At 41.6% G+C, this 13,340-nt stretch overlaps 1 protein-coding gene across 2 annotated transcripts in view; it reads left to right on the top strand.

Annotated features, from left to right (window-relative positions):
• The window catches only part of FGFRL1 (fibroblast growth factor receptor like 1), a 265,004-nt gene that overhangs the window by 106,438 nt on the left and 145,226 nt on the right, over nt 1–13,340 (top strand). For both annotated transcript variants that reach the window (XM_063125943.1, XM_063125942.1), the window contains exon 3: nt 2,946–3,218. In XM_063125943.1, coding sequence (XP_062982013.1) covers nt 2,946–3,218 — 273 coding nt within the window. The remainder of the gene's footprint in view (nt 1–2,945; nt 3,219–13,340) is intronic.

The raw sequence follows: 13,340 nt of genomic DNA, 5'->3' as shown, positions 1-13,340 counted from the left end.
ACGCAGGAAAGGCCCAGATGGGGGCGTGGAAGGGCCGCGGAAACCAGACCATGGAAAAACCAGGGCTAAAGGGGAGGCGAGATCCCGGGACAAGGGAGTGATCATCCCTCCCTGATCTCGGGATCCCCTGTGTGTCATGTGGATGATCCCGGGATCACCCCGGGATTTAGCCCCGTCTAGCTATGGCCTGGGCTTCTGATCATTTTTTCCCACACTAGTTCATAATATTTAGCATCACATAGCATGATAGGGTTGTTTCATGCCATTTGGTTAAGCATTCGATTCTTACTTCTCTAAAGTTAAGATGAAATTCATATATTCAGGGAAAGCATGTTCCTAGGGCTGTATCGCTTCATAGTGCAATTTATAGAAAATTACTTCTTTGAATGTTTTCACTCAACAGAAACTCACTGCATGTAGAAAGCTAGCCTGTTAGCAGCAAGGCTAGGTTAGCTCCCTTCTTCCTGACGTGCTAGATTTTCACAGATGGATGGCAGTGGTGTCATTCAACTATGGAATGCCATCTTGCAGCCTTATGCAACACAGTATCAGGGGGACTATGCCATGTGTTTATTTTTAAGCCATATGTTTATTCTTAGAACCAAATAATTAATTCGTTAATAGAAATCGAAGAAATATGCTGCAAGATAATATTTGTGGGTGTGTGAAATGTAAATTCCATTAGGATATCCTGTATCCTTCTCCATGAAATGAATTTGCTTTCCAACAAATTCTTTTGTGACCTAGAGCCATTCAGTATACTTTTATAAGATTTCCTTTGTTTGTTGAAATACTCCCATCTGGTCAGTGTTAAAGGGAATTGCTATACATGCAAACATTAAAGGAAAATGTATTGTTTTAACTGCCAATGCTGTTACTAATTTTGGTTTCAAGTTTTGTTATGTTTCAAACAATTGGTAGTTTGGGGCCATGAAGGTGTCTGCTCCCTGTGATGTTTGAGTAGGAGGTAGAGAAGAAGAAATCTGCTAAACCCCCATTTGCTTTTCTCCTTTGGTTGGTGCATTGGTGGCAGTGGCACGTTTGGTTTACGATGTCTGAATGTCCTCTTGTGCGATAAGACTAGAGGTTTATGAATGATACCACTGGGGTTAAGCTGGGATCATGGGCAGCCATGTCCACAACTCACCCTTCCAGAGACTGGAGCTGGAGACTGAAATGTTGTTCTGCTAATCTGGCAAAGGCTTGGCTACTAGCATTTACACCAGACCTGGCCAATCCAGAGTCTTCTTAATGTTTGCCAAATGAAGGACAGAATGCTGCATACACCTCTTCTCTTCTGTGTTGGTAGAGGGGTCTAACACGTGAGTACCCATAGCAGTGGAGGTACTGCGTTGCAGTGGTTCCACTCCTACTTGGATGGCCGATTCCAGAAGGTGGTGCTGGGGGTTATTGCTCTGTGCCTCCTAAGCCATGGGGTTCCACAGGGCTCTATCCTATCCCCTATGCTGTTTAACATATACATGAAGCCGCTGGGGGAGGTTATCCGGAGATGTGGACTGAGGTGTCATCAATATGTGGATGATACTCAGCTCTACCTTTCCTTTTCATCAAACCCAGGTGAGGCAGTGGCTGTTCTGAACCAGTGCCTGGGCACGGTAATGGACTGGATGTGGGCTAATAAACTGAAACTCAATCCAGACAAGACGGAGGTACTGTTAGCGGGTAGTTCATCTGTCCGGCGAGGTGATGTTTGCCCTGTCCTGGACGGGGTTGCACTCCCCCTGAAGGATCGGGTCTGTAGTTTGGGGGTGCTCTTGGATCCAGAACTGTCACTTGTGGCAAAGAGCACCTTTTATCAGCTTAGGCTGATATACCAGCTGCGCCCTTATCTGGACAGAGATAGCCTAGCTACAGTGATCCATGCTCTGATAACCTCTCGTTTGGATTACTGCAATGCGTTATACGTGGGGCTCCTTTGAAAACGGTCCGGAAACTTCAACTGGTACAAAACAGGGCAGCACGTTTACTAACAGGGACTGGCCGACAAGACCACATTACGCCAGTTCTTTTCCAGCTTCATTGGCTGCCAGTCCAGGTCCAGGCCCGATTCAAAGTGCTGGTATTAACATTTAAAGCCCTAAATGGCTTGGGGCCAGGTTATCTGAAGGAACGCCTCCTCCCATATGTACCTGCCCAGACCCTAAGGTCATCCTCAGGGGTCCTTCTCTGCGAGCCCCTGCCAAAGGAGGTGAGGCAGGTGGCTACCAGGAGGAGGGCCTTCTCTGCTGTGGCACCCCGGTTGTGGAATGAACTCCCTAAGGAGGTTTGCTTGGCACCTACATTATATGCTTTTAGACACCAGATGAAGACCTTTTTATTCTCCCAGCATTTTAACAGTCTATAAATAAATTTTAACTTGGTGTTTTAAATTCGTAATTTTGCATTGCTGCTGTTTTTATCTGGTTGAGCTTTTATATTGTATTTCATATTATGGTTTTATACTGTTGTTTTATACTTTGAATGTTTTTAATTTTTGTGAACCGCCCAGAGAGCTCTGGCTAAGCTTTTAAAACTTGATTTTGCTCTGACTTTTATACTGCCTGTTTGGTGCATTCTCTTCCCCTCCTTATTGTTTTATTATGATTTTATTATAATGTAAGCCTATGCGGCAGGGTCTTGCTATTTATTGTTTTACTCTGTACAGCACCATGTACATTGATGGTGCTATATAAATAAATAAATAATAACAATAATAATAATAATAATAATAATAATAGGGTGGTATAGAAATGTAATAAATAAATAAATAAATTTAAAACCCTGAATTTCCTAGGTTAGTCTCCGTTGTTCCTTATAGAGAAGGATAGTTTTTTACGTTTACATAATTCATAGTAAAGAGGCATCTTTTCTGACTGATGGTATGTTAAACTTGCAGTGATGAAACCAGATAGGTAACTTTTGTATTTCTTTCCTTTACTTTCTAGGCCCACCCAGAATTGCTGATAAAGTGATCCACCGGCAGTCTGTGAGATTAGGAAGAACGATCAAACTCCTTTGCCCTGTGGAGGGTGACCCTCCTCCTCTTACTATGTGGACTAAAGATGGACGAACCATCCACAATGGGTGGACAAGGTTCCGAGTCCTCCAACAAGGACTGAAAATCAAGGAAGTGGAAAGTGAAGATGCAGGAACATACATCTGCAAGGCCACCAACGGTTTTGGCAGCATGAATGTGAACTATACCCTCATTGTGATCGGTGAGTACAGCAGGAGTTCACCGGGTTCTTTGAGAGGCGAAATCTGCCTCCGTTGGTTGCAAATCCACTCTGTAAATAATCTACCAGCCTCTAGTAAAACTAGTCTGTCCCAATATTTGAGGATGGCCAAGGCTACTTACAATGTTGCACATCTCTGTGTTGGAGCCAGCAGCTTCAAGATAAGATTAGGCGATGCTGGTGCCAAAGGTTACAAACAAACAGGAGTGATGCAATAATCACTGAGGCACAGATCACTGCAAGTTCCACACAGGAAAAGTTGGGTGATAAGGAGAGGTCACACTAGTCTTTATGATCTCTGCTGGAATGCAGTTGTTCTCAAAACAACCCTTTTCCAAACCTACGTTTTAGCAAGCAAGGGCGCTAGCTATTATTACCAGAATTATTCACCATACTAGTTTTAGACCTAAGGCTTTTCCTGTTCACAACCTGGATTGAAAATGAGGGTAGGGAGGATATATTCTATCTGTGCATGGCCCTATAAGATTCAGAAATTTAAAAACCTTTTGTATTCAACATAATATGGAAGCTCCCAAGGGCCTGATATGAACTGAACAGTACCTTTTTGTTATGATATGTTACTATCTCCCCTTGAGTGAGAATGACTTAAGTTTGTCATGAGTAACATGCCATTCATTTCAATGGGTCTACTCTACATTGGATTAAATTTGGATACTACCCTAAATGTTTTTTTAAAATGTGGAGCTTTGACAGAGGAGAAACAGTAAATGGAAGAAACATCACATTTCAACCACCACCAATTACCACCAATGATGATATACATGTTTTACTTTCTATCTTTTCTTGTGTCTGACATTCCTCTGTTTCTCACTAATAAGAAAAATATGGTAAATATAGTAAAAGCCTCTTTATTGTCTCCCTTTTCCTTCTCATCTTTGCTAAAACTTCTCTCCCTTCCTCTGATCTGCACCTGACTTCCTTCCAGAACAGATTTATAGCTCTTTACTGGAAGTTGTCTTCCTGGGCAGTTACAAAGTGCTTAATCGTACAAATCCATAAAGCAGAGAGCCTATAGCAAGAGTGGAGAATGTGTGGACCTCCAGATATCTTCCCATAGCCAATGGGAGTAGCATTCCGACCATATCTGGAGGGCCAGACGTTCCCCATCCCTAGCCTAAAGGAAGGTTTGCTTTAGTTTGTACTTCAGCCAGGGTTGTTCAGAGTTTCTGTAAGTTATTCTGTAAAGTGACACAGACATTGATGGGTTTATAGACATTAATCATAATGGTGATGATATATAGCTAGGGTGTTGTGAGCCTGAGGTCAGACACAGCCTTTGGCATAATTTCATGTGGCCTTCAGCATCATTTGGCTCGGCAGAGGCTCTGGACCCAATCTTGCCCTTCAGACTGCCTAAGGTGAGCATATTTTAGAAACCAAAAAGGAGGACAACATGGCCGCCCCAAGGGGGCGTGCCCACCCAAACATGGCTTTGGTCAGATGTCTGATTTCACAGCAAACCTGTTCTACATAACATCTTAATTAACACAATTATCAGCCATTTTTACAAAATATACGTCCTGCCAATTATAGTAAACAAATTGGAGAGAAAGGTGTATGGGTCAAAATGCATTATTTAGGAATATCACCTCCAAATCATCCCCCCGACTCACACAGAAAACTACAGCCCTCCCCCGCACCGCAAACATGCACATGCATTCATTCATAGTCAAACACCCCATGCACCCCATTCAGATATCAATACACACACTGCTAGCACGAGCACGCACACACGTACACACTCGGGATTACCCACTCCAAAACTCATGCATGCACACATCCATTCACTCAAACACCCCATGCAGACATCAATACACACACTGCCAGCGCACTCGCACACGCACTCCCCACACCTTAGTGTTATCTGCTACTTGCTGCTTCTTCTTCTCCTTCTCCTAATGATCTGCGCCAGTGCTGCCAGTGCAGATCGAGAGGCAATGGCCGTGGCTCTGTTTTCACTCCCTGTTCAGGGCTGCTGGACATGGGCAGTGAAATGAGCCCTGACTCTTGCTTCTCGTCGCAGGCCCAGCCGCCCAGGATGGGGAGCGAACTGACCCCCGCCCCTTGGTCGACGCTGGGGAGAGGAGCTGAAAGACATGTTCCAGACTTCTGGGAACGCGTCTCCCAGCCCCCGCCCCCACCCCCAGCGCCAATCTAGGGGGGCTCTGGGAGGGCTGCTGCACATGTTCCCAGAAGCCCGGGAATGCGTACAGCAGCCCCAGCCCCTGCATTTTGCCCGGACATAACAGGGAAAATGGGTTTGGCCCCCCTGATTCCTGACATGTCTGGGCAAAACCGGACGTATGGTCACCCTAAGGCTGCCCCTTTGGGAATTGCTTCCATTCTGTGTGTGTGTAGAAGGGTTAGAAAACTAAAGAAGGCTACAGGCAGCAGAGATATACAAACAGCAAAGCTGTGAACACCCCTCACCATTGATTGGTTCTGGCTTTGCCCAAGATCAGTTCTTGCTCCATCCACCATCAGCTGCAACCCACAATTACCTTTTCCTGCACATCAATGGCCCTTCATAGGAAAAAGATTACTCACCCTTGATACATAGTGTAGACTGCTTATGGCAGTTTCTGTTGAAAACAATCAGGTCGTCCGGAGCTTTTCATCAATTTAGAATGACCAGAACAATTGGTATGTTGAGTGGACAATGTTGTGAAGGTTGGCATTACTTTAATATATTGTATTTATTATCAGTACTATAATTTATACTGTAGCCAATCTGTGAATAATATTTAGATGCTTTTTGGACAATCTCGGTTGGGTCTTCATTAGTTTTCCAGTTTCGTTTCATTATGTTTACTTATTTATATGCTGCTTTTTCACAGTGAACTGTGCACAAAATGGCTCACAATAAATACAAGCTTTTCAAAATACATAAGTTAGTATTTTATAACAATTTTTATAAGAAGTAAGCCCCATTTGATCAGAACAATCAAATAAGTAAAAAAATCAATAAACTTGGGATAAATTCAATATTACAATTAAATAATCTAGACTTAATACATAACAAATACATAGGTACAACAAAATTAACAGACAAAAATAAAACAAAGTAAAGTTAACCCACACTGCTAGGGCTGGTTTCACTGCACTCCAAGGAGCCACAGCAGTCTGGCTTGAATACTGTTCACAGGGGATGGTGCCTTCTTACTGGGTTAGCTTGTTCATACCTGGTTACCTCATCTAATTAAAGCCAGAAGAACCACTTTCTTTCATAACTGCATGGGATTCTAACTATGACCCTGCTCTCATGGTGCTGCATTGGCATAACCGCTGCACAGCCACCTCTGGGCTTTTAAACCACGTTGATCACCCCCACGTGCTATTTGGGTACACACTCAGCTTTTTGGCAACAGCAGCAAATCTTTGTGGGATGAAAGTGTCAACTCAGAGTGGCAACCAGTGCAGAGTAAGGGGATACTGATGGGTTTAAGGTCATGGCAAATTTGCTGAGAGGTGATTTGCTTCTGTCTAAGGTTAATACTGCCTAAGAAAAAACATTTCTTACCAGTGCAATCCTAAATGTATATTTTCAGAAGTAAGCCCCATTGTGTTCAATGGGACTTACTCCCAGGTAAGTGTGGATTTCCTTAATGTTTTAGAGGGTACATTTTTTATTTGCATAATAGTTAGCACTCACTTGTTTGGTTATATTATTCTTGATGTTGCCTAGGGTGACCATATGGAAAGGAGGACAGGGCTCCTGTATCTTTAACAGTTGTATTGAAAAGGGAATTTCAGCAGGTGTCATTTGTGCATATGAAGAACCTGGTGAAATTTCCTCTTCATCACACCAGTTAAAGCTGCAGGTGCCCTGCCCTCTTTTGAATCTGGTCACTCTAGTATAGCTCCTGCAGTTTTAACTGCAGCTTTAAGATACAGGAGCCCCGTCCTCCTTTCCATATGGTCACCCTATGTTACCTCAGGCACACATTTCATATTTGCCTCTTACTAATAGCATTTCTCTTTAAACTCTATATTTTCTGTCAGGGGCTCCAAGTGAGCATAAGGGATAACTGCCTAGCACTTCTAAAGGTTTCAGCTTGGTTCTAGGTTTTAAATGCACAAGTAGAGATTAGGAGTAGTGAAAACACTCTATTTTGAAAGCCATTAATTTGCAAGGTTCTGGGAATCAGTGAAATAGCAGGGGACCAGTAGAATAGTAGGGAAATAAATATAGTTTATCTGGATTTCAGGGTACATGATCCTTTCCATCCATCCATCCATCATACCATCACACTCTCTTCTGTTCTCCTAAAAAACAATGAACCCATTCCCCACAGCAAGTGTAGTATTCTCTCGTGACAGGTTCTCTAATCCAGGTTCTTCAGTGCTCTTTCTTGAACATTTCTACCTAGCATATTGGTCTTTGCTATCACAATTGGGAAAGCTGACATTCGTTCTTCTAAAATCTAAGAATCTGGCTGTATTCTACCATGCTGTAAAAAACTTACTACCAACAACAACATAAAAACAAACAAACAAAAAATACCCTACAAGCAAAGCTCTTAACCAGCCTAAGTAGAAGGCACAATTTCTTCTCACAGCTGAGCTTAATAGGTTTTGTGGTTTACCACAAGATTTGAGATGCTAATTACAGTGGAGAGACAGAACTCATCTTTAATCAGAAGCAGCATTCCAGGAATTAAGTACTAGAGTTCCTTAGCCTATAGAATTATTTGTAGTCTGGGAAAACAAATGTTCTGTGTCCAGCTTGTGTATAAATAAAACAGATCCTGTGCAGTCCTTTTCTCTGGCTGCTACTGAATGCCTTTTTAAAAATATTTTTTTACCTCTTGTAATTCAGCAACTCAATCAAAAGTAATCTGAAGCCATAAAATGTAGCTTTTTGATCTTTTTACAAAATGTAGAGCTCATGCTCTTCAAAAGTACTTATAAAAACATGTAACCATTTTGTGGAGGAACCACGAGGAGCTGCCTCTTCCTACTGGAACATGTAAGTGATGCTGGGCGTTCTGCCTTTGCAGCTTAGAGAAGGACCTACCTCTCTTTGCAAGCCTTGGATTGCTTTACCCCAATTCATCCATAGGGCAGAAGCATCTTGCAAGGATATTTTTAGATCAGTAGGTCACAACATACATGAATGCCCCTTTCCCACAGAACAATCTCGCACTGCTGCAGTCTATATAAAAACGTTGGAAACTTTGGGCAGAATGGGTCATTAATATCTATGGATGAGTGGGGTTCTCAGTGACCTGTAGAATTATGTTGGCAAGCTGGGTCAAGGTGAGATCACCGACTTGTTAAATATTCTGGGCAGGATCCAACTGTGTCATTCCATTGTGTCATTCCATTCGCGCAAATAACATTGCACTATCAGGAACAAGTTTCTGAACTAATGTGGAACACTGCTTTTTGTTAGAGGTCTTGTTTTGCTATTGAAAATCAGAAGTGCATCTCCCAAGGGAAATTATTTTATTATTTTATTTGTGTTGTACCCCATCTCGATCCAGAGGGAGAGGCGGGTAACAAATAAATAAATTATTATTATTATTATTATTATTATTATTATTATTATTATGTAAATAAATACTAATAGTTACTAAACCAAAAACTGCCTGCAAAATAGCTTTTGTTGCTGAACCACTTGGTTTTAAAAAAATGTATTTTAGGACTTGTACAACATATAGTACATGGCATATGTAAAAAAAAATACATTAAGGGAGATTATAAAATTCAGCCTAAGTACCCAAAGAAATATTTTTGGGCACTACTTTCTATTTATTCAATATGTTTCTTCACATTATTAGTGCCAGAAAGTCTTCTGTGTGTGAAACATGCGGTCTATACAACAGGTGACTTCATTAATTAATGTCTCAAAAATCATTTGGGTGAAAAAGCTGTGAAAATATGTGAAGTGCAAAATTCAGGCGCAGTCTGCCATCTTGGAAAAACACCACAAAGTCATTTATACTCCCCTCTCCCTTTCTAGGAAATGTTTCTCTGAGGGCCACCTGCTAGTTTAAATGTATGGCACTCAGTATTTAGCAGGAAAGATGAATGCAAATTTCAGAGGATATAGGACAATATAACAACAACAACCCAGCCAAGAAATGGTTGTACTGGTCTTGTACTGGTCAATCCCATACATGCTTTGGTTCTAATGCATTGACATTCTAATGCAATGATCGCTCCTGAGTACTCTCTCTGTAGTAGAGTTTGTACAGCTCCATGGTATAGAGCTGAGAGTAATGAAACAAAATAGGAAACGGCTTGAGTGCAGGTGGAGAAAATCTCCTAGTGGATACGAGTGAACTCTGGTGTGTGCCTGTGGCCAGGTATATTCAAAGGCAGCGAGAGTGGGAAGGGGGGATTCACTGCCTCTATTCAATCCTCCATACACTGCCCAGTGGAGCTTTTTAGGGTCATCTGGGCCTATTACATGCTGGCCCTCAGGACACTGTGGACCTATCTGAGGCCCAATGTAACGCACTGGCTTGGCACTTCCAACATAACATCTCTTGCATCCACCAGATGTTACTGCAGGTGAATCGGGTGAGTTGTCCAGAGCACAGCCTGGTTAGGTTTTCTTGAATGAATTTCAGTTGGTACAGCTGTGGCCAATAGATCAGAGTAGTCTCCCACACTCTTGCCTGAAGCAGCCAAATCACTTGGTAGTTATCTAAAAAAGAGTGGCAAAAAGAAACGAGTATTTAAGTCCTCTGCAACAAGAGATTCCATGAGTAGCTACACAGATGTGAGGTAAGATCTGAGTGCCTGGTGTGTTTGACTGGGGGTGGGGAGTTTCCGCATTTTGCTCCTCAATTCAGTGAGAAGACAGTACAGATCTGAACATGATATCCTAAAATGTGGCATTCATGTAATTGATAGCAGCTGGCCTTGATAGCTTCGTAGACTGGAGAAGCCTCAGTTGTGGGCACTGTTCATGTTAACTTTCATTGCCTGTTCCAATGTTAAAAAAACAGTTGCATTCTTTCTTTCTCTTCCTTTCTTTAACAATATTTTTCCTTCATCTTTTATTAGTTTCATTTGATTTTCTAACATGTTTAACTGTAGGGTTTATCAACACATCATGTGCTGGCCAACAAAAACCCCTCAGTTTCAAACAGACCCCCCTTTCCCGCTCCCTTTTCCCCTCACCCCATGAAGTTGTAACATAGGAGTTAAGTTCAGGAGGTGACAACACCTGTTCACAATTTAAAGGAAATGAAAAGGGATTTTTTTCCATGGATGTAAGCATGAAATCATATGCATACGCATGTATATACAGTTTCACCAGCGTACTCCATCCTGTGGCAGACAAATGCAAACCAGAATTACTGCCAGTGTAAATTTAATCCCTTGAAGACATATGGAGAAGTTTAACCCACAATCCTTTGCAGATGCTTTGGAGTGTGTGGCTGCTGCTACATCTATCTAAGTATCAAGCCTGCATATCTTAGTAATTATATTTATTATTTGCATTATTTTTAAAGAAAGCAATATACAATGTCAACTGGTCTGGACATACAATGGGTGTTTTGATCTGGCCCCTAAAATGGCTTCCTTTTCATTAAGTGATAGGAACTGAATCAGCATTTAGGCTAAACTACTTCCTGTAGCATGTACTTCTCTTATTGAGATTGCCATGACTTCCAGTGCGAAGAATGACATGGTGTCAACAATATACATTCCTTGAATGCAGAAAAAGTCAGGCCACTCTGTTTTTACAGATGTCTTTATCATTATTAGGCCTTTCTTATTAAAGTATTTTTTAAACAAAATTATACAATATTAACAAAAGCTAAGCTCCTGCCCATATGTATTTACAATATACATTTAGAACGAGGGAGGGGAAGGTCGACAGGGAGGCAATGCTGAAAGGGGACACTTCATGTAATTTGGGGAGGGGGTTAGCCAAAGGCGTCACAGAACAGGTGGGTTTTGAGCTGTGGTTTGAGGGAATGGAAAGTGGTAGAACCATACTGGTAGGGTGACCATATTGTGGATACCAAAAAGGAGGACAACATGGTCAGATCAGAGCCTCTCTCTCAACTGGCACCTCACTGTTAGTCATGAGATTTTTTTCTCTAAGGATGACTCTTCATCACCCATGATGTGGAACTTTGAGAAAAAGGCTTCTGGCTCATTCTGTTTTGCTCTGTGGGCTGCTTTGACTGACCTCTCCTTTCCCACATTTTGATTTGTGGATGCCTCGCCTCTGCTGAGCTCCAGGTACCCAACTGCCCACCAAACCTGCAACAGGAAAGGTGCCCTGCTCATCCAGCACTTCTTACTGAAAAAGTGGAGTTTTCCTTGATGCCAAGGGCTGAAATTGCTGAAGGTGCAAGACCCCAAAGAGGAGGTTTTACAACCTGAGTTTGAAGGATATGGCTCCAGCAGTTTTTTAAAACAATAATTTTAAAACCTCAAACTTTAAAAATTTCCAAAAAATCTACACCAAGCAGGATATTCCACTATGAAAGTGGTATATAAAAGGCAGGAGCCACACCAAGTAGGATATAGCAGTATGAAAGTGTTACATGGTATGTGTCAATGGGCCCATACTGCTATAAAGCAGTAGTGTGGCTCCTGCCGTTTATATACCGCTTTCATAGTGCAATATCCTGCTTGGTGTAGATTAGTCAATTGAGTCCTTTGGGCAACTCATTGTGTTAAACATGGATGAGTATGGTTAACAGGCAGGGATTCATTTATAGTATGCCTTTTTTTCTTGTAAGGAACCCAAGGTAGCTTACATGGTCTTCCTCCTTTCTATTTTATCCTCACAATAACCTGTGAGGTAGGTTAGGCTGAGAGTGACTGGCCCAAAATAACTCAGTGAACTTGTTTGCGTGAGGGGGCCTACAACATGGATCTCCCTAGTCCCAGTCCCACACTGTAATCACTACACCACACTAGCTCTACATTGGAAACAACATAGGAGGCCCTATTTGTGTACCCACCTGTCGAAGCAATTAGGTTGATAGGGCCTTGTTGGTAGTGGTCCCTCACATTTGGAATTCCATTCCAATTAATGTCTGCTAGGCCTCATCATTACAGGACTTTAAATAAACAAGCCCTAAATACTTATTTAACTTGCCCCATAATTGAGTCAGTACTTTCGGTGGTACCATTGGCTATATGGCATTATCTGGTTTTAATTGTTAATTTTGATTATTATTATTATTTAAAAAATAAAACCTCTTTTTGGTTTTCTTTTGTGGTTTTAAATATTGTACACTGCTTTGGATGGGTTTTATCCTGAAAGATGGCTTATCTAAATCTTTTTTAAAAATTGCAAGATAAACGGGATTGGACCATGTTGTATAATTTATTAAATTATAGTACATGGTCCAATCCTGCTTATTTTGCAATTATTTAAGCTTTCTAAATATTTAGAAAGCTATGAGTGTTTATACTTTTGGCAATACATTGAAAAATAGGAACAAGGGAAGAGAGGGTTGTTAACCTGAAAACATCCAAAATCCACATGGACTTTCCCTACTAAAGATCTTATGTTTCTCACAAAATCCCATTTATAAAATTTATTGAAGGTGTACTTTGTTCTGAACTCCTTGCCCTACAAATTATACACAGCCTTCTTCTGTGGATAAGATTATGACCATTTAGCCTGCTTACAATGACAGATTTATATATAACACCCAGATCGTGCTGTATTCATTAGTGTCTGCCGAGCCCCAGTGGTGCTATGGCTGTAGCTTTACTTCCATTTCAGCTTCACTGCTTTTAAGGTGCCTTCCACTGCAGTTTTTGCATAAAATAATGCAACTGTACAACTCTGAGGTTGAGAAATCAAGATGTTAGAAGCATGGGGCATCACCCCTCAAACTGCCTCCACCCATAAAATTTCAGCTTCACTTTGTTTGCACAGGAAGGGTAGAGGCCAACTTCTCTCTGTGTCACCCCATCTCTTTCTCCCTCTTTCTCTGTCTTTGAAATTAAAAACCAGTTAGAGAAGTCAGAAGACGCATAGTATGAAAAGTAACCAGCCTCCTCCTGATGCCATTTGTATCTATCAAGAGAAACTTTTGACGTCTTTTAAAACCCCAAACACTGCCAGAAAAGAAATCTACGCTGTTGGAGAAT

This window comes from Elgaria multicarinata, chromosome 5 (assembly GCF_023053635.1).
Source record: "Elgaria multicarinata webbii isolate HBS135686 ecotype San Diego chromosome 5, rElgMul1.1.pri, whole genome shotgun sequence".
Taxonomy (NCBI): domain Eukaryota; kingdom Metazoa; phylum Chordata; class Lepidosauria; order Squamata; family Anguidae; genus Elgaria; species Elgaria multicarinata.
Note: the sequence above shows the minus strand (reverse complement) of the source record. Positions and strands in the feature narration are given on the sequence as shown.